The following is a 27,980-nucleotide window of genomic DNA, read 5'->3' on the forward strand; positions in this document are numbered from 1 at the left end:
TCCTGGAGCTTCAACCTGAGGGACAGGCTTCATGTTAGTCACATGTCGAGAAATTTTAGAGGTGCTCTCAGGGACCACAGGCAGGGAGATGAGCCCTGCCTTCTTTGAGCTCCCCCATGGCCTTGTCACAGCTTACTGCTACCTCCGAGAAAGAAGCTTAACACTTGTCAGAAGCCCTGCTTTTTGTAACTGTTGCCCAGGGGACATATACAGATCTCCTGCTCTAGCAGAAGAGTTTACACTTGTGGTCCCACAGAAATGTATATATTTGCATTCTTCAAAAGCTGCTGCCTGAGGATCTGGTGTCCAGAAACTAGGTCATGACTAAGATCACTCTATTTGGAACCCTGACAGGTCTTGGCACACCTTCAACAATGGGGACCTATCAAGAATAAATAAGTCTATTTAGACAATCACAAAAGTCTAAGAGAAAACCAAGAGCTAGGGCAAAGCTGAACAACAAGGTTCATCTCCTACAGAAGTCCATTCCTTTAAGACTAAAAGAGGTATCTGTTTCATCTAGTAATAGAAACAAACAAAGAGAGTAAAGCAGAATAAAGAAACAGAGGAATATGTTCCAATTGAAAGAATAAAAAAACCCTCAGGAAAACATCTTAATGAAGTGGAGTTAAATAATTTACCTGATAAAGAGTTCGAAGCAGTATTTATAAAGATGTTTGCTGAATTCAAAAGAAGAATGGATGAGCACAGTGAAACTTCAACAATGAGACAGAAAATACAAGAAACTACCAAATAGAAGTCACAGAGCTAAAGAATACAAAAACTGAACTGAAAAATACATTACAGGAGTTTAATAGCAGACTAGAAGAAGTAGAAAAAGTGATCAGTGTGCTGCAAGACAAAGCAATGAAACTCACCCAAAAAGAGCAGTAAAAAGAAAAAAAAGTAAGTGAGGATAGCTAAAATGACTTATAAGACAGCATTAAGGGTAGTAACGTTCATATTACTGAGGTCTCAGAAGGAGAAAAGAGAAAGAAGCAGAAAGCTTATTGAAGAAATAACGGCTAAAAACTTCCCTAACCTGAGGAAACAGACATCCAAGTCCAGAAAGCAAAGGGAGTTCCAAATAAGATGAACCCCCCAAAATGCATACCAAGACATATTATAATTAAAATATCAAAAGGTAAAGATAAAAAGAGAATATTAAAAGCAGTAAGAAGGGGCACTTGGGTGGCTCCGTCCTTAAGCTCTGACTTCAGCTCAGGTCATGATCCCACAGTCCTTGGATCGAGCCCTGCATCAGGTTCCCTACTCAGAGGAAAGCCTGCTTCTCCCTCTCCCCCTCTCCTTGCTTGTGTTCCTTCTCTCGCTGTTTCTCTCTCTCTGGCAAATAAATAAATAGATAAATAAATCTTTTAAAAAAAAGGTAGTAAGAAAATAAACTAGTTACATACAAAGGGAACACCCCCTCCCCCCCATAACATTATCAGCTGATTTTTCAGCAGAAACTTTGCAGGCCAGAAGATAGTATCAAAATATAGTTAAAGTGCTGAAAGGGAAAAGAAAACAAAACAAAATAAACAAAACAAAACTTCCAACCAATAATAATCTACCTAGCAAAATTATCAGTCAGAATTGAAGGAGAGATAATGATTTTTCCAGACAAGAAAAACTAAAGGAGTGTACCACCATTAAACTGGCCTTATAAGAAATTTTAAAGGGACTTCTTTAGGGTATTAAAAAAAGGCACTATCTAATAACTAGAACACATACGCAATTAAAAATCTAATGGGTTAAGGCAAATATATAGTAAAAGTTGTGAATTAACCATTTATAAAATCAACATAAAGGCTGAGGAGCAAAAGTAGAAACATTAACTATAATTATAATAGTCAGTTTAGGGATATACAAGATTAAAAGATATCCAATATAATCTTAAAAACATTAAGTGTAGGGAAGGGAATGTAGCTTTAAAATGCATTCAGATTAAAGTTGCTATCAACATAAAACAGACTGCTATATATAGACCGTTAGGTATATATGAAACTCATGGCAACCAAAACCCAAAAACCTATAGTAAATACACAAAAGATAGTAAGAAAGGAACCTAAACATAATGCTAGAAAAAAGCATTAAACCACAAGGGAAGACAGCAAGAAAAGAAGAAATTAACAGAGAGAAACTATAAAAAAGACAGGAAACTTAACAAAATGGCAATAAGTTATGTACCTATCAATAACAACTTTAAACGTAAATGGACTATATTTTCCAATCAAAAGGCACAGTGTAACTGAAAGGATTTATAAAAAAAAAAGCACATCACAAGGCTCATCTCTTTTGCCTAAAAGAGACTAATTTTGGATTAAGGACACACAAAAGAAGAAAATAAAGGGAATGGAAAAGATATTCCATGCAAATGGAAACAAAGCTTACAAAACAGACTTTAAAACAAAGACAATAACAAAAGACAAAGAGCATCATATAATGATAAAAGGAGCAATCCAAAAAGATATAAAATTTGTAAATGAAGAACCTAATTATATAAATATTACCAGATCGAATATTACTGGACTAAAAGGAAAAATAAACAGTAATACAATAATAGTAGAGAACTTTAAGACCCCTACTTACAGCAATAAATTGATCATCCAGAGAGAAAAATCAACAAGGAAATATAAGCCTTAAATGAATGACACAAGACCAGATGAATTTGATAGATTTATAAAGAACATCCCATCCAAAAGCAGCAGAATACACACATTCTTCTCTAATGCACATGGAACTTTCTCCAGGATGGATCTCATGTTAGACCAAAAAAAAAAAATAAATAAAAAAATAAAAATAAAAAAAAAACAACTCAATAAATTTAAGAAGTCTGAAATAATATCAAGCACCTTCTCTGACCACACTGGTATGAAAACTAGAAATCAATTATCAGAAGAAAACTGGAAAGATCACAAGTATGTGGAGATTAAATAACATGCCAATGAACTAATGCATCAATAAAGAAATCAAAAGGGACATCAAAAAATACCTTGAGACAAATGAAAATGGAATTACAACAATCCAACATCTGTGGGATGCAGCAAAGGCAGTTATTAGAGAATAGTTCATAGCAATACAGACCTACCTCAAGAAACAAGACAAATCTCAAATTCACAATTTAACAACATCCAAAGAACTAGAAAAAGAATAAACAAAGCCCAAAGTTAGAAGTAAGGGAACAACACAGAGAAAGCAGAAATAAATGAAGTAGAGACTACTAAGACAAAAGAGAAGATCAATGAGATTAAGAGCTGGCTCTTGGAAAAGATAAACAAAATTAATAAAACATCTAGATTCAGGAATAAAATAAGAGGACTTTGAATAAATAAAATCAGAAATGAAAGAGGACACATTGCAACTGATACCACAGAAATACAAAGGACCATAGGAGTTACTAAGAACAATTATATGCCAATTGGGCAATGTAGAAGAAATGAATGTTTTTAGAAACATATGGTATTCCAAGGCTAAATCATGAAGAAATTTAAAATCTGAAGAGACTGATAATTAGTAAGGAAATTGAATCAGGAATCAAAAACCTCCCAACAAACAAAAGTCCAAGACCAAATTGTTTCACTGGTGAATTCTACCAAACTAAAAAAAAGATTTTATATCTATCCTTCTCAAACTCCTCCAAAAAAACTTAAGAATACTTCCAAACTCATTTTACAAGGCCAGCTTTACACTGATAACAAACCAGAACAGAATACCACAAAGCAAGAAAATAACAGCCAAATAACCCTAATGAACATAGACACAAAAATTCTCATCCTGAATTCAATAATACATTAAAAGGAACATACACCATAATCAAGTGAGATTTACTCCAAAGTAGTAAGATGCTTTAACATCTGCAAATTAATTAACATGAGGCACCACGTTAACAAATGAAGGCAAAAAATCATATGATCACCTCAATAGTGCAGAAAAAACATTTGACAAAATTTGGCATCCATTTATAATAAAAATTCTCAGCAAAATGGATACAGAGGGAATGTACCTGAACATAATAAAGGCTATATATGACAAGACCACAGCTAGCATCATACTCGATGGTGAGAAGTTGAAAGCTTTTCCTCTAAGATTGGATGAGACCATTCTCATCACTTTTTTTTTTTTTTTAAAGATTTTATTTACTTGACAGAGAGAAATCACAAGAGAGGCAGGCAGAGAGAGAGGAAGGGAAGCAGGCTCTCCGCCGAGCAGAGAGCCCGATGAGGGACTAGATCCCAGGATCCCGAGACCATGACCCGAGCCGAAGGCAGCAGCTCAACCCACTGAGCCACCCAGGTGCCCATTTCATCACTTTTTTAAAAAAGATTTTATGTATTTGAGAGAGAGAGTGTGAGTGGAGAGAGGAGCAGAGACAGAATCTCCACACTGAGCACAGGGCTCAACACGAGGTTTGATCCCACAACTCATGAGATCATGCCGAGCCAAAACCAAGAGTTGGATGCTTAACTGACTGAGCCACCCAGGAACCCTACCACTCTCATTGCTTTTATTTAACATAGTCCTGGAAGCCCTGGACATAGCAATTAAGCAAGACTTAAAAAAAAAAAAAAGTCCACATTAGGAAGAACTGTCACAATTGCAAATGACATGATACTATATAGAGAAAACCCTACAGACTCCACAAAAATATTAGAACTAATGAATGAATTCAGAAAAGTTGCAGGATACAAAATCAGTATACAGAAGTCTGTCACATTTTTATACACTAATGACAAACCACCGAAGAGAAATTAAGAAAATAATTCCATTTACAATTGCATCAGAAAGAATAAAATACCTAGAAATGAATCTCACCAAGGAGGTAAAAGTCCTGCATGTTGAAAACTATAAAATATTGGTGAAAGAAATTGAAGAGGACACAAATAAATGCAAAGATATTCCATGCTTGTGGGTTGGAAAAGTTAACATTGTTAAGATGTCCGTACTACCCAAAACAATCTATAGATTCAATGCAATATCTATCAAAATTCCCATGATATTTTTCACAGAACTAGACCAAATAATTTTAAAACTTACATGGAACCACAAAAAGACCCTGAATGGCCAATCTGAAGAAAGAAGAGCAAACAAGGAGGTGTCAAGCTCCTTGACTTCAAACTGGACTATAAAGCTATAATAATCAAAACAATATGGTATTGGCATAAAAACAAACACACAGATCAGGGGAAAAGAATAGTGAGCCCATAAATAAGCCCACAATATATGGTAAATTACTTTACTACAAAGTAGGAGCCAAGAATACACATTGTGGAAGGGATAATCTCTTCAATAAATCGTGCTGAGAAAGCTAGACAGTCACTTTCAAAAGAATGAAACTACATACATCATATACAAAATGAATTCAAAATAGATTAAAGACTCGAACAAATTAGAATTAAAAATAGATGAAAGACCTGAAACCACAATAGTTCTACAAGAAAACACAGATGGTAGGTTCTCTGACATTGGTTTTGGCATTGAATTTTTGGATTTGACTCCAAAAGCAAAAATTAGCAAATGGAACCACACCAATCTAAAAAGCTTCTACCCAGCAGAAGAAACTATCAACAAAATGAAAAGGAAACTACTGAATGGAAGAAAATATTTGGAAATCATATATCCAATAAGAGGTTATAGTAAAAATATATAAAAAATGTATACAACTTGAGAGCAAAACAAAACAACCCAAACAATCCAAATAAAAATGGTCAGAGGATCTAAACAGACATTTTTTCCAAAGAAGACATAGAGATGACCAAATGGCACATGAAAATACGTTAAACATCACTAATTATGAGAGAATTGCAAATCAAAACCTCGATGACCACTGCATACTGGCCAGAATGGCAATTATTAAAAAGATAAAAAATGACAAGCATTGGAGAGGATGTGGAGAAAAGGGAATCCTTCTATACTACTAGTGGGAATGTAAACTGATACAGCCAATATAGAAAAACAGCATGGAGATTACTCAAAAAATTAAAACTACCACTACCATAATGATCCAGCAATTCCACCTCTGGGTATTCATCCAAAGAAAATAAATATGTTTCAAAAAGATACATGCACCCCCATGTTCACTGCAGCATTATTTGCTATTGCCAGGATATCGAAACAATATAAGTTTCCATCAGTGGAAACTTGGATATAGAAGATGTGGTATATATACCACATGTATGTATATATACATACAAGGGCATTGTGCTAAGTGGAATAGTCAGATAGAGAAAGAAAAATATCAAATGATTTCACTCACATGTGGAATTTAAAAGAAAAAAACAAAAAACAAAAACAAAATCATACAGATAAAGAGAACAGATTTGTGGTTATCAGAGGGAAAAGAAATTGAAGGGGTTTGGGTAAAATGGGTGAAGGTAGTCAACTGTGTAGTGATGGATGGTAAGCAGATGTGTTGTGGTAATCACTTTGTAGTTTAAACAAATACTGAATTATTATGTTGTGCACCTGAAACTAGTATGTTATATACCAATTTTTTCCCAATAAAAAATAATAAAAAGTTACCATATCTCAGATGGAGCCATAAGTTTTGTAATATATTTTAAATAAAATTGTCTATCTTAGAAAAGAAAAAGAAATTCAATATTGTTAGTTAAATATGAGTATGAAATATAACTTAAGCTAAGCAATAACACAATCATGGTTGTCACAAGAGCCCACAAATACTGATATAGGTAAAATAAATGAGTTACTTCAGACTTCTTGATGATACAAATAAACTGACAAATATACTGGAACAGACTTTTTGATCTTATACATTTACTTTTTAGAAAAAAGAATCATGAATGTACAAAATATTATTTGCAGATATTCATCATAGCATTATTCACAATACACTAAAATTATTGTGTATTCATATAATGAAATACTATGCAACCATTAATATAATTTTAAAGAAAAGCATTTTCTTTTTTAAAAATTTATTATTGAAGTATAATTCACATACAATGTTGTATCAGTTTCAGGTGTGCAACATACTGATTCAACAATTCTATACATTGCTCAGTGCTTACCACAATAAACACAGTCACCATCTGCCACCATGTAACATTATTAACTATATTCCTTATGTTGTGCTTTACAATCCAATCTGATAAATATATCTTTATCTCTTAACCTAATTCATCTATTTCACCCATTCCCTCCACCCACTTCCCCAACAACCACTAGCTGTTTTCTGTATTTAAGAGTCTGTTTTCTTGTGTTTGTTCATTTGTTCAGTTTAAATTCCACATATAAATGAAATCATATAATATTTGTCTATCTTTGTCTGACTTACTTCACTTAACACAATGCCCTCTAGACCCACCCATGTTGTTGCAAATGAAGAAGGACGATTTTCTAAAGCATGTTCTATAGAGTAGGAATCTCATGAGATATTAATAGGTACTGGATGCAAAAAGGATTCCATAATCAAATAGCTTTATTAAAAATGGAGATAACCATGTTAAGTAGGTATCTTTGCTGAATTCTTCCTAGGCTAATGTGCTTTAAGCTACTCCAATAAGGGGAGAGTATGAACGGTCTCTGAAATGGTCTTAGAAGACTACACTGCGTCAGGTATTTGTGTTTCAAAAAAGATATCTAGGGAATGCTGTGATGGGATAATACTTAATGACATGGGAGATGTTCACACTATATTAGTAAGTAAAAAAAAAAAAAAAGTCACAAACAATTTGTTTGACCTATATGTATGGATGCGTATATGTATGTATATATGCCAAGAATATCTAGTGAATGTGAGTATGAAAGACAATCTATAAAAAGGAATGAAAAACTGTATTTTAAGGGCCCCTTCTATGATCAAAACCATCACCATATGACATCACATTTTGGCCCACCAGGTCTGAACCCAACCCACACATCAGACTGGCTTCCATATACTTGCATAATCATTATGTAACTGTCTATTCCTGGCCATAGTAGGAAGTAGAGATATAGCCAAAGTCACCTAAAAACCTTTCAGCTTAACCTCATCTCATACTTAGACTGGATCTATAAATGGATTAGTTTTAAAGAATATTGATACAACTGAATTTATATATTTAAAGAACTCTGAGTTTCTCAGCAAGAAACCTCCTGATGTCAGCATAATAATTACAACACTTTACTGACTGGGGTGCCTGGGTGGTTCAGTGGGTTGAGCATCTGACTCTTGATTTCAGCTCCTATCAGTCTCATCTTGAGCCCCCCATCTGATTCAGTGCTCAGTGCTCAATGGGAAGTCTACTTGGGATTCTCTCTCTCCCTCTCCCAATTCCCAACCCCCCACCCCTGCCCTTGCTCATGTGCTTATGCTCTCATTCTTTACCTCCTCTCTCTCTCTCCAATAAATAAATAAATCGTAAAACAACAACATTTTACTGACTTCAAAAACCTAGAAAACAATTTTCCTTTAAGGCTCCATTTAGTCCTAACCACAATGTAAACTTGTATTAATGGAACCTACATTGCAACAATGGTAGGAGATCAAATAAAACCAAAAGGCTCCACTGTTGCCTGAAGCACCTCAATTAACATGCCACAAAAGTTCCTACTACATAAAGATATGGTTTTGTGAATTTTATGACAAGTTCACATTATCCCCATTGATGGGAATAAATTCCTTTTCAGACTACCCATTGAAAACCCCATGCCATGAATTCACTCTAACAAGTTTTATACTGGACTCCTCTCTACCAGTTATTCTTCATTAAGATTTCTTTTGCAACATGTTTGGGGGACAGGGGAAAAAGTCAATCAATGAAACATTCAATAATCACCAACTTCCTGCTGACTTTAAATCAAGATTAGTTAAACCCTTTCCATCTACTAATCCACAATCATCTATTCTCTTCCACTGCAATTACTATAGTTTCAGTTGATTTTCTACCCTTTACTTCATAGGATTTTAATTCCATTTACTATTGAATTTTTTCTCACTAACAGTATTCTAAGTAAATGTCTCCATACCATTCTAAGGTATAATTTAGAGATACACTTTATCATCTTACCCATCCTGCCAGTGAACCATGAGACATGGAAGATTATACATTAATGATTCAGCACAAAGTAACTATAATAATCAAGAAGAAAAGCTTAAGACAAGATCGAAACTCCAGGAAGGGAAATTATATCATTGTATGTATTATATATTATACAAACTTCTGCCTTTTAAATATCAAGACTTCCCAAACAGAAAGCTTAAAAAACCCACTTGCCTATTAGCTACAAGGACTAAGGGAATTTTTTTCCTTTGATAATAGAATGTAAGTCTACAACAAAATTCTGCTTCTTTTATAATACAGAAGTTGCAGTATGTTCCCACTCACCCTTAGTCAAAGAGTCTTCTCTTTATCATTTAAAGTCAGAAAAAAAAGGTCATTTTCCACACATTTCTAAAATGCTATTATTATTCATCATTGAAATCCTAGTGCAAAATCCTAGAGTAGGTTTCCCCATGACCCTCTATAAGACCCATTTTCTCTTCCTATAAAATATTTCTAACCTCTGTCTTTCCATATCACTTTCAGCATAACTTGGGTCTTAAATGTGAAGGAAAGAAAATTCAAGTATCTGACTGAAATACCTGCTTGCTCTTCCAGGCCTAATTCTAGTTAGGTCATTATTCATCTGTCCACCAGTAACGGAGTAAATGCCTACCAGAGGCACAGAGCTGTCCCAAGTGCTGAGGTGCAATTAAAACATTGAAGATACAGAAAAGAAACATAGAAGATATGACCTTCCTCTTGGGAATCTTAAAAGCAATCTATTTGGGGATAAAAATCAAAGACAAAATAGATAGACAACAACTGTAAAATGATATAAAAACAAAAATTCAACAGACTGGCAGCCTTGAGGAAGGAAGGAAGTTAGAAAGAAAAAAGGGACATATTTAGCGCTAGATTCAGATTCAACTAAATTTACTGGATGCTTACTTCATGCCAGGAACTCTAATTAGTATTTTCACATATACTACTCATTTAATTCATCCTAAAATAACAATAGAGCAAAAGCATGGTCTTGAAAAAAGCTGAGTAAAGGGGATGATAAAAAGATCTTACTAGAATAGCCATGTGGAGAAGCAGTTAAATAAAATCAGACAAATGTTAATCTCTCCCTATTATACTTTAACAGATAATATCTATAGTTATATGGGTACAATAGAATAGTATAAAACTCAAATTGGTGGATATTTTTCCTTTTTTTAAATTCTTATTGAAAAAAAAAATACACCCAGATGTGGTGATAGATGTTAACTAATCTTCTTGCAGTAATCATTTTGCAATATACACAAATATCAAATCATTAACTTGTACAGCTAAAACTAATATAATGATGTGTCAGTCAGATCTCAAAAAATAAAAGAAATTATTGAAGGTTGAATCCTAACATCCATAGTTCAAAATGTGATCTTATTGGGAATTGGGCTCGCTGCAGATGTAATTAGTTAAAATGAGATCATTAGGGTGACCTTTCAATCCATTAGACTCATGTCCTTATCCATACAGGAAACTTGGACACCAACAAGGACACAGAGAAAATCAACTTTCTGATAAGGGAAATTTCATGGGGAAGAAAACTGAAAAACACAGCTAAAATGAGGTCTGTGAATTATCTGTGGATGTCCTTGTTATCACAGGCAAATAAAAAGCAGAAATATGTTGCTTTATGCCTCTCTCAAGTCTTACATGTTTAGCTTACATCTAAGATGAATCATTTATCAATATATGTCTTACTTCCCAAGCTCCTAGAGGTTATATCTTATTTATCTGTGTGTTGGTTAAAACACTTGGAAATGTGTTGTAGAGGAACAACAGTACACCATGAAGTAAGGAGATTCAAGGGTTCAAGTCTCAGCTCTGCACGTTTGTTCTAGCTATTTACCTTGGACAAATTTATAAAACTGTGAGTCTCAGTATCCTTGTCTAATAAAGCTCTCTAGGAGTTCTTATGAAGATCAAGGACATGTAATTAAAAACATTTAGCATAGAACCTAGCATCTAATTAGGTGCTAAATATATATTAGTTCTATTTTTGTCTTTGCATGCTGTACACAATAGAATGCAATTATGAAGTTGGAGTTCCAGTCCTTTAGAAAACTTCCCATTAAAGGCATGCACTTGACCTTTGTTGTGGAGGAGTCAAGATGGCGGAGAAGTAGCAGCCTGAGACTACATCAGGTAGCAGGAGATCAGCTCGATAGCTTATCTAAACATTGCAAACACCTACAAATCCAACGGGAGAGCGAAGAGAAGAAGAACAGCAACTCTAGAAACAGAAAATCAACCACTTTCTGAAAGGTAGGACGGCGGAGAAGTGAATCTAAAACGACGGGAAGATAGACCGCGGGGGGAGGGGCCGGCAACCGGCAAGCGGCGGAGGAACGGAGCACAAAATCAGGACTTTTAATAGCCTGTTCCACTGAGGGACATTGCTCCAGAGACTAAACTAGGGTGAAGCCCACGCGGGGTCAGCGTGGCCCCAGGTCCCGCAGGGTCACAGAAGGATCGGGGGTGTCAGAGAGTTGGAGAGCTCGCAGGTATTAGAACGGAGAAGCCGGCTGGAGAGACAGAGCCGAGGACTGAACTCTCAGCTCGGGGTTACCTTGAACTGGTCGCGGGCTGGGTGAGCTTGGAGCGCGGCTAGAGGCTGGGGATACGGGAGTGATTGGGTGCTGTCCTCTGGGGGCGCACTGAGGAGTGGGGCCCCAGGCTCTCGGCTCCTCCGGGTCGGAGACTAGGAGGCCGCCATTTTCATTCCCATCCTCCGGAACTCTACGGAAAGCGTTCAGGGAACAGAAGCTCCCAAAAGCGAACCCGAGCCGATTACTTAGTCCGGCCGCTGGTAAGGGCGGTGCAATCCCGCCTCGGGCAAAGACACTTGAGAGTCACTACAACAGGCCCCTCCCCCAGAAGATCAACAAAATATCCAGCCAGGACGAAGTTCATCTATCAAGGAAAGTAGGTTCATTTCCTAAGACAGCTGCGCAATTCCAGAGGAGGAGAAAGCAAAGCACGGAACTCATGGCTTTCTCCCCATGATTCTTTAGTCTTGCGGCTACTTCAATTTTTTTTTTTTCTCTTTTTTCAATTTTTTTTTCTTCTTCTGCTAAATTTTTTAAAACTTTTACCCTTTTCTTTTTTAACGTTTTTTTACTAGTTTATCTAAATATATATATTTTTTCTTTCTTTTTTATATTTTTTCTTTGTTTTATTTTTTAAATTTTTTTCTTTTTTTTTTTCTTTTTTTCTTTCTTTTTTTTTTTTTTTTCCAGAACCTGTTTTTATCCTCTTTCTCCCCCCCACAATTAGGGGTCTCTTCTGACTTGGTTACAGCGCATTTTTCTGGGGTCTTTGCCACCCTTTTAGTAGTTTATTTGCTCCTTCATATCCTCTTATCTGGACAAAATGACAAGGCGGAAAAAATCACCACAAACAAAAGAACAAGAGACAGTACCGAAGGCTAGGGACCTAATCAACACAGACATGGGTAATATGTCAGATCAAGAGTTCAGAATGACGATTCTGAACATTCTACCCGGGCTCGAAAAAGGCATGGAAGATATTAGAGAAACCCTCTCTGGAGATATTAAAGCCCTTTCTGGAGAAATTAAAGAACTAAAATCTAACCAAGTGGAAATCAAAAAAGCTATTAATGAGGTGCAATCAAAAATGGAGGCTCTCACTGCTAGGATAAATGAGGCAGAAGAAAGAATTAGTGATATAGAAGACCAAATGACAGAGAATAAAGAAGCCAAACAAAAGAGGGACAAACAGCTACTGGACCATGAGGGGAGAATTCGAGAGATAAGTGACACCATAAGACGAAACAACATTAGAATAATTGGGATTCCAGAAGAAGAAGAAACACAGAGGGGAGCAGAAGGTCTATTGGAGAGAATCATTGGAGAGAATTTCCCTAATATGGCAAAGGGAACAAGCATCAAAATCCAGGAGATGCAGAGAACCCCCCTCAAAGTCAACAAGAATAGGTCCACACCCCGTCACCTAAGAGTAAAATTGACAAGTCTTAGTGACAAAGAGAAAATCCTGAAAGCAGCCCGAGAAAAGAAGTCTGTAACATACAATGGTAAAAATATTAGATTGGCAGCAGACTTATCCACAGAGACCTGGCAGGCCAGGAAGAGCTGGCATGATATATTCAGAGCACTAAACGAGAAAAACATGCAGCCAAGAATACTCTATCCAGCTAGGCTATCATTGAAAATAGAAGGAGAGATCAAAAGCTTCCAGGACAAACAAAAACTGAAAGAATTTGCAAACACCAAACCAGCTCTACAGGAAATATTGAAAGGGGTGCTCTAAGCAAAGAGAGAGCCTAAAAGTAGTAGATCAGAAAGGTACAGAGACAATATACAGGAACAGTCACCTTACAGGCTAATAATGGCACTAAATTCATATCTCTCAATAGTTACCCTGAATGTTAATGGGCTAAATGCTCCAATCAAAAGACACAGGGTATCAGAATGGATAAAAAAACAAAACCCATCAGTATGTTGCCTACAAGAAACCCATTTTAGACGTGAAGACACCTCCAGATTTAAAGTGAGGGGGTGGAAAACAATTTACCATGCTAATGGGCATCAGAAGAAAGCTGGGGTGGCAATCCTTATATCAGATCAATTAGATTTTAAGCCAAAGACTATAATAAGAGATGAGGAAGGACACTATATCCTACTCAAAGGGTCTGTCCAAAAAGAAGATCTAACAATTTTAAATATCTATGCCCCTAACGTGGGAGCAGCCAACTATATCAACCAATTAATAACAAAATCAAAGAAACACATCAATAATAATACAATAATAGTAGGGGACTTTAACACTCCCCTCACTGAAATGGACAGATCATCCAAGCAAAAGATCAACAAGGAAATAAAGGCCTTAAAGGACACACTGGACGAGATGGACATCACAGATATATTCAGAACATTTCATCCCAAAGCAACAGAATACACATTCTTCTCTAGTGTACATGGAACCTTCTCCAGAATAGATCACATCCTGGGTCACAAATCAGGTCTCAACCGGTATCAAAAGATTAGGATCATTCCCTGCATATTTTCAGACCACAATGCTCTGAAGCTAGAACTCAATCACAAGAGGAAAGCTGGAAAGAACCCAAATACATGGAGACTAAACAGCATCCTTCTAAAGAATGAATGGGTCAACCAGGAAATTAAAGAAGAATTGAAAAAATTCATGGAAACAAATGATAATGAAAACACAACAGTTCAAAATCTGTGGGACACAGCAAGGCAGTCCTGAGAGGAAAATATATAGCGGTACAAGCCTTTCTCAAGAAACAAGAAAGGTCTCAAGTACACAACCTAACCCTACACGTAAAGGAGCTGGAGAAAGAACAAGAAAGAAACCCTAAACCCAGCAGGAGAAGAGAAATCATAAAGATCAGAGCAGAAATCAATGAAATAGAAACCAAAAAAACAATAGAAAAAATCAATGAAACTAGGAGCTGGTTCTTTGAAAGAATCAATAAGATTGATAAACCCCTGGCCAGACTCATCCAAAAGAAAAGAGAAAGGACCCAAATCAATAAAATCATGAATGAAAGAGGAGAGATCACAACTAACACCAAAGAAATACAGACAATTATAAGAACATACTATGAGCAACTCTACGCCAACAAATTGGACAATCTGGAAGAAATGGATGCATTCTTAGAGATATATAAACTACCACAACTGAACCAGGAAGAAATAGAAAACCTGAACAGGCCCATAACCAGTAAGGAGATTGAAACAGTCATCAAAAATCTCCAAACAAACAAAAGCCCAGGGCCAGATGGCTTCCCAGGGGAATTCTACCAAACATTTAAAGAAGAACTAATTCCTATTCTCCTGAAACTCTTCGAAAAAATAGAAACGGAAGGAAAACTTCCAAACTCATTTTATGAGGCCAGCATCACCTTGATCCCAAAACCAGACAAGGATCCCACCAAAAAAGAGAACTACAGACCAATATCCTTGATGAACACAGACGCAAAAATTCTCGCCAAAATACTAGCCAATAGGATTCAACAGTACATTAAAAGGATTATTCACCACGATCAAGTGGGATTTATTCCAGGGCTGCAGGGTTGGTTCAACATCCGCAAATCAATCAATGTGATAGAACACATTAATAAAAGAAAGAACAAGAACCATATGATACTCTCAATAGATGCTGAAAAAGCATTTGACAAAGTACAGCATCCCTTCCTGATCAAAACTCTTCAAAGTGTAGGGATAGAGGGCACATACCTCAATATTATCAAAGCCATCTATGAAAAACCCACCGCAAATATCATTCTCAATGGAGAAAAACTGAAAGCTTTTCCGCTAAGGTCAGGAACACGGCAGGGATGTCCATTATCACCACTGCTATTCAACATAGTACTAGAAGTCCTAGCCTCAGCAATCAGACAACAAAAAGAAATTAAAGGCATCCAAATTGGTAAAGAAGAAGTCAAACTATCACTCTTCGCAGATGATATGATACTATATGTAGAAAACCCAAAAGACTCCACTCCAAAACTGCTAGAACTTGTACAGGAATTCAGTAAAGTGTCAGGATATAAAATCAATGCACAGAAATCAGTTGCATTTCTGTACACCAACAAGACAGAAGAAAGAGAAATTAAGGAGTCAATCCCATTTACAATTGTACCCAAAACTATAAGATACCTAGGAATAAACCTAACCAAGAGGCTAAGAATCTATACACAGAAAATTATAAAGTACTCATGAAAGAAATTGAGGAAGACACAAAGAAATGGAAAAATGTTCCATGCTCCTGGATTGGAAGAATAAATATTGTGAAAATGTCCATGCTACCTAAAGCAATCTACACATTTAATGCAATCCCTATCAAAATACCGTCCATTTTTTTCAAAGAAATGGAACAAATAATCCTCAAATTTATATGGAACCAGAAAAGACCTCGAATAGCCAAAGGAATATTGAAAAAGAAAGGCAAAGTGGGTGGCATCACAATTCCGGACTTCAAGCTCTATTACAAAGCTGTCATCATCAAGACAGCATGGTATGGCACAAAAACAGACACATAGATCAGTGGAACAGAATAGAGAGCCCAGAAATCGACCCTCAACTCCATGGTCAACTAATCTTCGACAAAGCAAGAAAGAATGTCCAATGGAAAAAAGACAGCCTCTTCAATAAATGGTGCTGGGAAAATTGGACAGCCACATGCAGAAAAATGAAATTGGACCACTTCCTTACACCACACACGAAAATAGACTCCAAATGGATGAAGGACCTCAATGTGAGAAAGGAATCCATCAAAATCCTTGAGGAGAATGCAGGCAGCAACCTCTTCGACCTCAGCCATAGCAACATCTTCCTAGGAACAACGGCAAAGACAAGGGAAGCAAGGGCAAAAATGAACTATTGGGATTTCATCAAGATCAAAAGCTTTTGCACAGCAAAGGAAACAGTTAACAAAACCAAAAGACAGCTGACAGAATGGGAGAAGATATTTGCAAATGACATATCAGATAAAGGGCTAGTATCCAAAATCTATAAGGAACTTAGCAAACTCAACACCCAAAGAACAAACAATCCAATCAAGAAATGGGCAGAGGACATGAACAGACATTTCTGCAAAGAAGACATCCAGATGGCCAACAGACACATGAAAAAGTGCTCTACGTCACTCGGCATCAGGGAAATACAAATCAAAACCACAATGAGATATCACCTCACACCAGTCAGAATGGCTAAAATTAACAAGTCAGGAAATGACAGATGCTGGAGAGGATGTGGAGAAAGGGGAACCCTCCTCCACTGTTGGTGGGAATGCAAGCTGGTGCAACCACTCTGGAAAACAGCATGGAGGTTCCTCAAAATGTTGAAAATAGAACTACCCTATGACCCAGCAATTGCACTACTGGGTATTTACCCTAAAGATACAAACATAGTGATCCGAAGGGGCACGTGTACCCGAATGTTTATAGCAGCAATGTCTACAATAGCCAGACTATGGAAAGAACCTAGATGTCCATCAACAGATGAATGGATCAAGAAGATGTGGTATATATACACAATGGAATACTATGCAGCCATCAAAAGAAATGAAATCTTGCCATTTGCGACGACGTGGATGGAACTAGAGCGTATCATGCTTAGTGAAATAAGTCAATCAGAGAAAGACAACTATCATATGATCTCCCTGATATGAGGACATGGAGAAGCAACATGAGGGGTTAGGGGGATAGGAGAAGAATAAATGAAACAAGATGGGATTGGGAGGGAGACAAACCATAAATGACTCTTAATCTCACAAAACAAACTGGGGGTTGCTGGGGGGAGGTGGGATTGGGAGAGGGGGAGGGGGCTATGGACATTGGGGAGGGTATGTGCTATCGTGAGTGCTGTGAAGTGTGTAAACCTGGCGATTCACAGACCTGTACCCCTGGGGATAAAAATACATTATATGTTTATTAAAAAAAAAAAAAAATTTGGAAGGGGAGGCGAACCATAAGAGACTATGAACTCTGGAAAACAACCTGAGGGTTTTGAAGGGTCAGGGGTGGGAGGTTGGGGGAACAGGTGGTGGGTAATGGGGAGGGCACGTTTTGCATGGAGCACTGGGTGTTGTGCAAAAACAATGAATACTGTTACGCTAAAAAAATAAATAAAATGGGGAAAAAAAAAAGAAAAAAAAAAAAAAAAGAAAGGCATGCACTTACCTTGGTTTTCAGCTGGTCTCAGATTTGCTAAAGCAACAATCTGATGCCCAGCAACAATGCACTGCATCATATTGTAACAGCTATCCTTCCCACCACTAAAAAAGAAATAAAAAGATAAATATCTTTATTTATCATTATTATCTTTATTAAAGATTATCTTTTTTTATTTTTATTATCTTTTATTAAAGAACACATTATATTAAAAAGATAAATATCTTTACTGACCGTTATTAAGCATAGAATCATTAGATACCAAAAATATATTTATTCAACTTTTCTGAATACTTGAGAGGCTGCTATACAATTAAAATACAAAAAAAAAACAACAACAAACAAACACATGTAATTTCCATCGCATAAGAAAACTGAGCAAATGAATCTGAATGTCTAAGGCTACTATTCATAAGGGTTTATGAAATTATGTGCCATTATCAAAGATCACTCTCAAAAAAATACAGTAACTCTTTGGTTTATAATAGTGGCTTTCCTTTATATACAAGGGGTTTTGAAAATATTTTTAAAATGATTTCATTTTACAGGGGCGCCTGGGTGGCTCAGTGGGTTAAGCCTCTGCCTTTGGCTCAGGTCATGATCCCAGGGTCCTGGGATTGAGTCCCACATCGGGCTCTCTGCTCAGTGGGGAGCCTGCTTCCCCCTCTCTCTCTGCCTGTCTCTCTGCCCACTTGTGATCTCTCTCTCTCTCTGTGTCAAATAAATAAATAAAATCTTTTTAAAAAATGATTTCATTTTACAAATTAGCTAAAGAGCTATTATATATATTCCTTAGATGAAATTCTCTATGGAAAGGTAGAAAAAGATCTATTCTGTTTCCTATAAGAAATCTAACAATTTGCCACCATCTCCAACTAAAGGGTCAAATTAAAGATTTGAGATCCAATCTAATGACAAAGTTTGATGTACTGGGTGGGTTCACATTCTGTAGAGATAGAAATCAAAATGCTAAAATACACTGATGAAGTTAAACATCAGTACCATTAGTACTTTAGCCATCTCTATACATATGCTGGCAGGATAATGCTTGAGCCTTAGAGCTAATAAACAGATTGAAAGGAACTTGTAAATTCTAGGACCAAATCTACTGAAAGCAGGGGCAAATCACTTAGTCAAGACAAGTAGTTTCATCTATAACAAGACTGAATGACAACCTTTATGTCAATGGCAACCTTTATGACAAGTTCATCTATAACAAGGTTGAATGGCAACCTCTATTTTGGTTTAAACTCTATTGCTTCTCACTATACATGTTTCTTCCTTTCTTATCATTGCCTCTCTTCCCACTCCCCCTTCCTTTTCTTTCTAATTTTTGCCTAAAATCTGCAAGTGCATCTACAGGCAATAGTCAGATATATTCACAGCCCCAGAAACTTTTAAAAAGAGATTGTTCGTCCTAAAGCTGGTCCTTTTGCCTTATATTTTAGTTCCCAACGTTGATCTGCCTCTACTACATCAACTGCCTCAACTACCATTCCAGAACTTCTCATGGCGAGACCTTGAGAGGCACAGTAAAATTACACATTATTCGCCCTTTTCTCAGACTCTGATATTTCGTTATTATATCTTCCACAACTTCCTCTATTGAACTTCACTGCTCTATTTTCTCAAGACAAAAAGATTTGGCGAATCCTTTAGAATATTTAGAACATCAAAGATGAACAGGTATACAACCACAATCATAATTCTTTAGAATACTAAAGATTAAAGGGCATCATCTACAATCAGAACTCAGCTTTATAATTCACTTGAAAATGTGCTAAAATTTCAAATGTGGTTTTAAAACAGTATTTCCCAGGGACACCTGGGTAGCTCAGTCAGTTAAGCATCTGCCTGCCTCTGACTCAGGTCATGATCCCGCAGTATTAGGATCAAGCTGCACATCAGGCTCCCTGCTCAGCTGGGAGTCTGTTTCTGCCTATGCCCCTGCTCTCTCTCTCAAATAAATGAATAAAATCTAAAAAAACAAAAACAAAACCAAAACAAACAAAAAAACAAAACAAACAAAAAAACAACCAAAAAAACCACAGTATTTCCCAAACTGTGTTCTATGGAACACTAGTGTCCAACAAAGATTTTAAGAACAAAAGGTTTCGGAAATGCTGAGTAACTTACTCACATTCAGAATATTACAAAGTACATAAGCATATGTTAGATGAGAAGTCCTATGAAAGATTGGAATTTTAGTTCCCAACTCTGGTATACTAAGCAGTTATTCAATGTGCTTGGGTACAGGCTTCATTATAAAACTAGAGAATGGTTTAGCTAGTCCTCAAGCTGTCATTCAACTGTAAAACTGACTAATTCAATCTTTTGTGTATAAGGAGAACAATGTTCTTTATGTTCTAAAGATATTGTGAGAATCTTGGTTTCACTTACTTCTTAGAGCACACAAACATATTCCATCTCTCATTTTAGTACACATACACACACACAAGATATATTACAAATAGATCCACTGTATTTGTTTAAATTCATATATATTCAAATGTATATTCATATAAATGTATATATTATGTATGCATTCGTATTCATATATAAAATTGTTATATATTCATACTTACAGCATTCATTCTCCTAACATTTATACATTTATATATATTTCTTACAATCTAGCAAGAATTTTCCAACATTGCCATTTTTAAGTAATTTCCTTTTTTATAATAGAGTAATATATGCACATTACTGAATATTTACTGTAATGGATTACAGCAATCTTCTATCCTTCCTTCCAAGATCTCAATCTTCAGTTGCTCTGTCTTACTTCAAGAGCTAAACTTTAGGCAAATTACATATGATGTGAATTACTCATTTCCTGAACTACTTTTTATTCTTGTCTATTTGATCAAATGAAGACCACAGTGGTCAGAGATTAATCACTTACTTTACAGAAGAAATTTACTGAATGACAATAATTAGTATGACGTTACAAAGTCCCCAAAATGGCACTGAAGTAAAATAAATTGGAATAGTCCAATCACTACAAAAGGGATTCAAATGTTACATCAAGAGTTCTTCATAGGTCACTATTGTTAGCCAGTATCAATTAACTAGGACATTGAACAAAAACGTGTATGAAATATTCAATGGGCTTACAAAAGAAAACATGGTTTGTTGTGTATTTCAGATACTCTGTACAGGTCCAAATCTCATCAAATATTCAAGTACTGCAGTCTACAGTCCCTTCTTAATATTACTAAGTTTACTTTTGCTTCAGCTTACAGATTGCATATGGAAACATTTAAAGTGACCTGTCTTTAGTTATTTTAGGACTTACTTGAGACACCTAAATATAATGCATTACTATAGATTTCAAACTTCTTTTGGAACAGACTATGTTACCATAGGTCAATCTAAAAGCACTTAAGGTGTCTGTAGCAAAAGCAATTAGATCTAGGATAAAACTAACACAATTCCATTTTAACCCCGAGGGAAGAGACCCTCTTCCTGTACTTGAGCCTAAGGTAAAACACACCTTTGTGGTAATCAGGTGAGACAGGGGTGGCCTTAAGTGGGAGGGGCCTGGAGCTATTAACAGCCTCGGGAGAAAAAGGCGGACCCGAAGGACCGAGCAGAAAGACTAAAGGAACTATTGAAGAGGTCTGAGTGAAGCCGTGGCTCTGAAAGGTCACTGCCCATTACACTTTTTAAGAATGCAACGCTAGGCCGTGTCAGAGTAGTGAAACCCTTGTTCTGTCAGGAGACGCAGACATGGGTGGGTTTTAAAGTTACCCCTGTGAACCCAAGTTTGAGGGCCGGGAAAAAACAGAGAGGAGGGGACAGGCAAACAGGAGGAGCGCGAGTCCCAGGCGGCGGCACACGCCGGGCCCAGCAAAGGCCTGAAAACTCCGCCTCTTCCTGTGACCGGGAGGAGCCGCTGGATGCCCCGACACGCGGTTCCCGCACACTCTCTTTTCCGCGCAACCGAAAGTGCCGGCTGCAGCTCCCACCAATCAGCAGGAAAAGATGACAGGCTGGCAAGGGAGGAGAAAGGCCGCTTCCGCGCCGCGTTACCTGATCAGAGCCGCGACCCTCATGCTGGGCTCAGTGCGCGTGCGTGCGTGCGGCGGGCGGGGGCGGGAGCCGGGGAGTCGCCGCCGTAGCCGCAGCCGCTGCCGCCCGCCGTGACGCGCCCCGGGGCCTCGCGCGGGTGTTCGCCTCGCCGCCTGTCAGCGGCCCAGCGCGGCGACCCTTGCGGCTACCTGCAGGACGCCTGGCCTGAGAAGAGGCGCCATATCGGTGCCTTGTCCCTGTGACAGGGACCTCCTGGTCCAGAAAAGAATGATGTTTAGGCACGGCCTGACCACCTAAGTGAGGGCACTGAAGCTGTTCGGGGAAGGGCAGAGTCGGCGTCGCCGCGCCCTAGTGCGGTGGCCGCGGATTTGTTCGGTAGGAGAATATTCAAAGTCACTTATGTTGCAGATTGAAACACTTTGAACGTGCGGAGGGAGAGGAAGTTTGCCATTCCTTCCTCAGCCACCTGCAAAAAACTGCACCCTTCAGTGGTTTTTTGTTTTTACCTCTGTCTCTTCTGTATGGAACTAGCCCCCTGACCTTGAAGCTCCGTGGGGTTTGGACCTTTGTGTAGTACAAAAGCTGAAAAGCCAGTGAAGGTTCCTTCTGGAACAGCCTTTCTGGCCCTGAAGAAAGAAAATCTTGCTTCCAAATTCATTCGCTAAGTATTTACTGCATGTCTCTCGTGTGCCAGGCACTGACTGAGGCTCTTTAGGATACTCCATAAATAAAACAAGGCTCATTATCCTGGAGTTTATATAGGGTGGGTAGAGCAGACAACATACAGGTTAAAAAATGTTATACGGTACATTAAAAAGTAGTATGTGCTATGAAGAAAGGAAAAAAGAGGATTCAGGAAGTAGGGAGGATTCAGAGTAGGCGGAAGAGCTAGTTGTAGATAAAGGGCAAGATGGGACTTACTGTGAAGGTGAGAGTTGAGCCAACTTAAAAGAGGACAGTTAGCTGTGTGTAACGAGGGGTGTGCTCCAGGAAGGAGGAAAAGCTAGAGCCAAGGCCCTGGATCTTTTATGTGTTTGTGGAAGAAAAAGGCTGGCCGTTGTGGGAACAAATAAGGCAGAGAGTAGTGGGAGATGAGGTTCTTGTTATCAAGGGAGGAGGAAGCTGACATAGGGTCATATAAGCCACAAAGAACTTTGTCTTTTATTCTGTGTGAAGTCAGTGACCACCATAGGGTCTTGAACAGAAGTATGACTTAAAACTTTAAAAAGATTACGCTATGCTGTTTTAAGGATACATACCTCTTCGGAGGCTAATGCAGTAATGAGAAGAGAAACGATGGAGCCTGGAAGTGAATTTGGTGAGAAATAGGAGGAGTCCAGGTGCATTTTCAAGATAGAGTCAATTGAATGGGATGGACTACATATGGGATGTGAAAGAAAGAAAACCATGAAAGATGATATCAAAGTCATGAGTAAAATAATATATGTAAAAAATTTAGAATTATTCCCAGAATATAACGATCATTCAGTTAATTATACTATAATGTTCTCATTAACTCCTCTACTCCTAGTATGAGTGACTACAGCTGTGACAGTCTGCATACCAGTTTCAGCATCTAAAATGATGCATTTTTAAAATTAGGCATTTGTGAATATTTACCAAATGAGGCAAGTATTTATAGAGTTTGTAGTCCATTTGGGGAGATAAGGCAAACACATTAAACAGATATTCACAATACAAGAGGGTGTATTTTGGAAGTAACAAGTTAGGAAATGCATAAGGCAAGAACCCCATGAGTTGAACCCAACAGAGTAAATACTAGAATGAGGACAGGTTTTGAAAGATGGGCAGAAATGAGCACCAGGAACAATTAGACCCTACAAACAAAGGTAACAGGACAGGAGGAGTTCAGAGCATGTTACACCAAAATATGCTACTTCAACATACTGATTATTTTACATTAAAGGCACTTGAGAAATAGTAGATGCAGGAAGGGCACTCTTACCCTCCTTTTTATTCCTAAAATGGGGGAGTAAAACTCCGCTGTAGAAGGTCTCCTCTCTGTACCTGGGATAAAGAAGATATTCTTATTATCAGAGAAAGAGAATTGAGGAATAAAGGTGATAATGACCTAAATATTCATTCCTAAGGAGTTGTAGTAGACTGTAGTCATCACACCCTTCTTAGTCTGGGGTTGTTGCATGTGTCCATTCACAGTTACCACTGGGCAAGGGGATACCAAGAGGCACCCAAGTAGATCACCCAGGCTCCACATGTATTCTTCCTTGTCTCTACCGTGTGAAAGCAGCCCCATCTCTTCTGGCTAATAAGAATCAATTATCCTTAGATGCTGGCCCCTGGGTGCCAAAGGTTAAAAATGCCCTACTATTAAATATCTTATATTTCCATAGATCACTGTCATGCCCCCTGGCAAGAAAGAAAACTTTGAAGACTGGGACTTCTAACTCTGGTCGCTCAGAGTTGTGGGTGGAGGAACACAATGTTCCCCCATGGGTCATTGGGAGTGATTGTAAACGAGACCATTCTTGCTTTCAACCCTTGGTTCCCAGATCCATATATTTTTCCTATTGGAAACACAGTGCCATATAGAGATCTTTGATTTAGTGCCTATACTATATCCTGAGGGATGGTGCACTGTCATTGTTGAGTATTGTCTTTGAGCTGCTGATTTAGCTGTTAATTCAGTAGGCCTTTCCAGTACTCTATGAGGACAGTTTCATGTAAATAGTACCGCATATGATACAACAATAAGATCTCATGGGTATGGACCCACTCCTGTACTTCATTCTCTACGTGAGAATTACATAATTCTGGGTACTTTTTATGAATGCTGTGCTAGATGGGATTCTGTGCTTGTGGACTTAGCATTGCTAGCAGAGGTGTTGCAGACCAGAAAAGCCAGTTAGTATCCCTTTTGTGTTCAGTCATAGTCTGGGAGCAGCCTGGGGAGGCATGATATGCTATGAACTCCACAGTGGATCCAAAAGCGTGGCAGTTGAAAGGTGTCAGTCATCTGTGTTCCCTACGGCAGGTGTTTTTGAAGGGATATTTGAGTGGGTCACCTCCATGGTTGCCACACTGATCCAAATGACTTTCACAGCAGCACATGATGAGGAACAGGAATGTTTATACTACGTGTTTCACATTGTGTCCTGTTGGAGTAGGAAATGTAGAAAGAAGGGTTCACTCTTAGAATAGTATTTGAAGAAGGGTCAATCTGAATTTATAAAAATCTAAATAATAAATAAGAGTATTTTAAAGAAATGCTTTAATTTACATCAAAACAAATATATTCATTGTAAATGTAGTAGCAAACTAATACTGAATCCTGACAAGTGTTTTTAAAAGGACTCATAAGTTAATAGGGAAAACTTATATTTAATTAGTAATATCCACTTGCCTATAAGTAGTTTGCTCACATTTCAAGAAAAGTTGGCTTAGCAAGCCTTTAGATGCATAGTGTTCTATATGGATAGTGTAAAAATTTACTGCATCCTAGTCAATGTCAACAAGTTAATAGATTTTATATCAGTATAAAGTAATTCCTTTTATAATATACTGAAACAGCTTACCTATGATTCACATTTTAAAGGCTTTGTGAGCTCACTTCCTGTAGTCTCAGACTCTTAACATATGAAAGACTATGGATTAATTTGTAGAGCCAACAAAATAGGTGAATAGAAAATCAAACTCAAAATAATTTCAATCCCTTGACAGTTTACTTAAGAGAAACCATATCCAAACACTGTTGCTGGTAATAAAAAGTTGCAAGCTGTCATTGAATTCTGCTTCCTTGGCAGCATATGTCAGTGATGTACTGATTGATAAAGACCCAGATAACCAAATCAAAAATTCTACAGGTAGTTATCTCAGAGACCTTGAGAGGATTTATGTCTTAAGCCTGTATATCTCCCTGAAGTGATGCAATTTGTAGGAAGCCATTGGAAGTTTGCTTGGTAAGAATTTAGGGAAAAAAGGAATTAAGTAGTTGTTTGCAACATAAATTTAAGGGTATCATTATATGAGTATCTGATCCATCTGTGTTAATAATGGCAACTTACATGGACCAGACACTCTTCTAAGTGTTTTATGTAGAGTGATTCATTTAAATATCGCACCAAACAAATAAAGTAGGATACATCGTTATTCCTTTTACAGACGAGGAAACTCAGTAGAGAGCTTTTAAATAACCTGCCTATCTTAGTCAGTTTAGGCTTCCTTTAAAAAAAATACCATCACCCAGTGGCTCAAACAACAGACATTTATTTCTTGGGATTCTGGAGGCTGGGAAGTCCAAGCTCAGAATGCCAGCATGATTAGGTTCTGGGGACAGCTCCCTTTCTGGTTTGCAGACTACTACATCTTTACAGGATGGAGAGAGTCTCCTCTTGTAAGTACTAATCCCATTCATGAGGGTCCAATGTCATGACCTAATTACCTCTGATAGGCCACTATCTAAATACCACCACACTTAGGTTTAGGTCGTCAACATCAGTCCATAGCACACCCAAAGTCCAGCAGATAGTAAGTGGAAGAACCAGAATTCCAACCCAGGCAGTCTAGCTCTGAAGTCTATGCTCTTAACCTCTATACTATACCTGCCATTGAAACGGTCAGCTGGTTTTTTGGCAAAAATATGCTATTTCCAAGATATGTTTGGAAGGACAATGCTATCACTCACCTCCTGAATCATCTTTTTTCTATGCTTCCAAGCTGACTACCCCTTTTTCCAAAAGACATACATTGTTGTATTATGTGAATCAATATATTGTATGAAATCACTATTAAATATTGCAGGCCTGAGGGTCATTCAGTCTCTTTTATATATCTTTTTTCTTCATAATGGATAATGTCACATTCAAAAACTATAGGAGCCAGGCAGTTAGTATATATAAGTAAAGTGGCCTAGTATAAGACAATATAGGATGGTGAGGACTGTGGCAAACCATTACACACTCATCACTTGGCTCCAGCTGCCCTGTAAAAATGTGGACCCACTTTTTACCAAACCTTCTGATGTTCCAAGATGATAGAAATCTTCATTTCAGTTAACTCCTTTTTTTAAAAAAAGATATTATTTATTTATTGGAGAGAGAGGGAGTGTGTGCCTGCACTAGTGGGGAAGGGACAGAGAGAGAAACCGACTCTCTGCTGAACACAGAGCCCATTATGGGGCTCATCCCAGGACCCGGAGATCATGATCTGAGCTGAAGGCAGATGCTTAAATGCCACCCAGGCACCTCAGTAAACTACTTTTTTTTAAATTTTGGAAACAAATTTTTAAAATAGTAATCACTTTGCACACCAAATAAAACATCTGTTTATTATTAATTTTGTAATTTAGCTTTAGAGATCAATCTTTATTCCTTTATTCAACTAGCATTTATTGGTGGCCTATTGTGTTTATTTGTCAAAATTTTAAATTCCTATATCCTTTCCTTACAGAAATATTTTGTCTCATATATGTGTAAAAATGAACAAGAGTGTCCACTGTAGCATTATTTGCAAAATAGAAATCTCATCCAGGCAGGGACTTTGTATTATTCATTTCTAGAACAGCCCTGGAATTATAGTAGGAGATATATATATCTATATCTATACCTATCTATCTATTTATATTTCATCAGCAGAACAGGATAAATTATGGTGCCTCCACACACTGAAATACTGTGTAACAGTTAAAGAAAAATGAAAAATTCTTTAAGACATATTTTCAGCATAAAAAGCAAGTTGCAGGTGCTTCCGTTTGTACTGAAGGAAAATTAAACATATATACACAAGTATGTAAGTAGATATTAAAGGTTTTATGAAGTTATATGCTAAACTGTTACAATTATACTTCTGATGAGAAAAAATGGGAGATGGGACTTCTACTTTTCACTTCATGTACATCTGTATTGTTTGACTTAGATGAATATTTTTAAAAGACTGTATATTTAAGAAGACTATATATTTAAAGAGACTAAATATTTAGCCCCATTAATGAATAAATGAAATAAAATAACCATGTAATATCATTTCTTATTTTCAGGTTAGCAAAGTTTTCAAAAAAATAAAAAGAAAAGAAAACTTCATGAAGATAGATACCAATGTTGGCAAGAAGAAGGGGAAAGGAACAGTCTCATGCTCAGTTGCCCGAGAAGTAAGTACAAGTGTTCCAGAGGGCAGTGTGGGACTACGCAGTAAATCTTTAATATGCATACATTCTAAGCATTCCCACCTCCAGGAATTTATCTTAAGGAATTATT

At 37.3% G+C, this 27,980-nt stretch overlaps 1 protein-coding gene across 3 annotated transcripts in view; it reads right to left on the reverse strand.

The window, feature by feature from the left end:
* The window catches only part of DPH6 (diphthamine biosynthesis 6), a 192,645-nt gene extending 170,794 nt beyond the window's left edge, over nt 1–21,851 (reverse strand). For all 3 annotated transcript variants that reach the window (XM_046009003.1, XM_046009002.1, XM_046009004.1), the window contains exons 1-2: nt 21,751–21,851; nt 17,725–17,819 (exon numbers count right to left, since the gene is read on the reverse strand). In XM_046009003.1, coding sequence (XP_045864959.1) covers nt 17,725–17,819; nt 21,751–21,773 — 118 coding nt within the window. In that variant the 5' untranslated portion in view covers nt 21,774–21,851. The remainder of the gene's footprint in view (nt 1–17,724; nt 17,820–21,750) is intronic.
* Between the last annotated feature and the right edge of the window lie 6,129 nt (nt 21,852–27,980).

Source organism: Meles meles, chromosome 6 (genome assembly GCF_922984935.1).
Source record: "Meles meles chromosome 6, mMelMel3.1 paternal haplotype, whole genome shotgun sequence".
In the NCBI taxonomy this organism is placed as follows: domain Eukaryota; kingdom Metazoa; phylum Chordata; class Mammalia; order Carnivora; family Mustelidae; genus Meles; species Meles meles.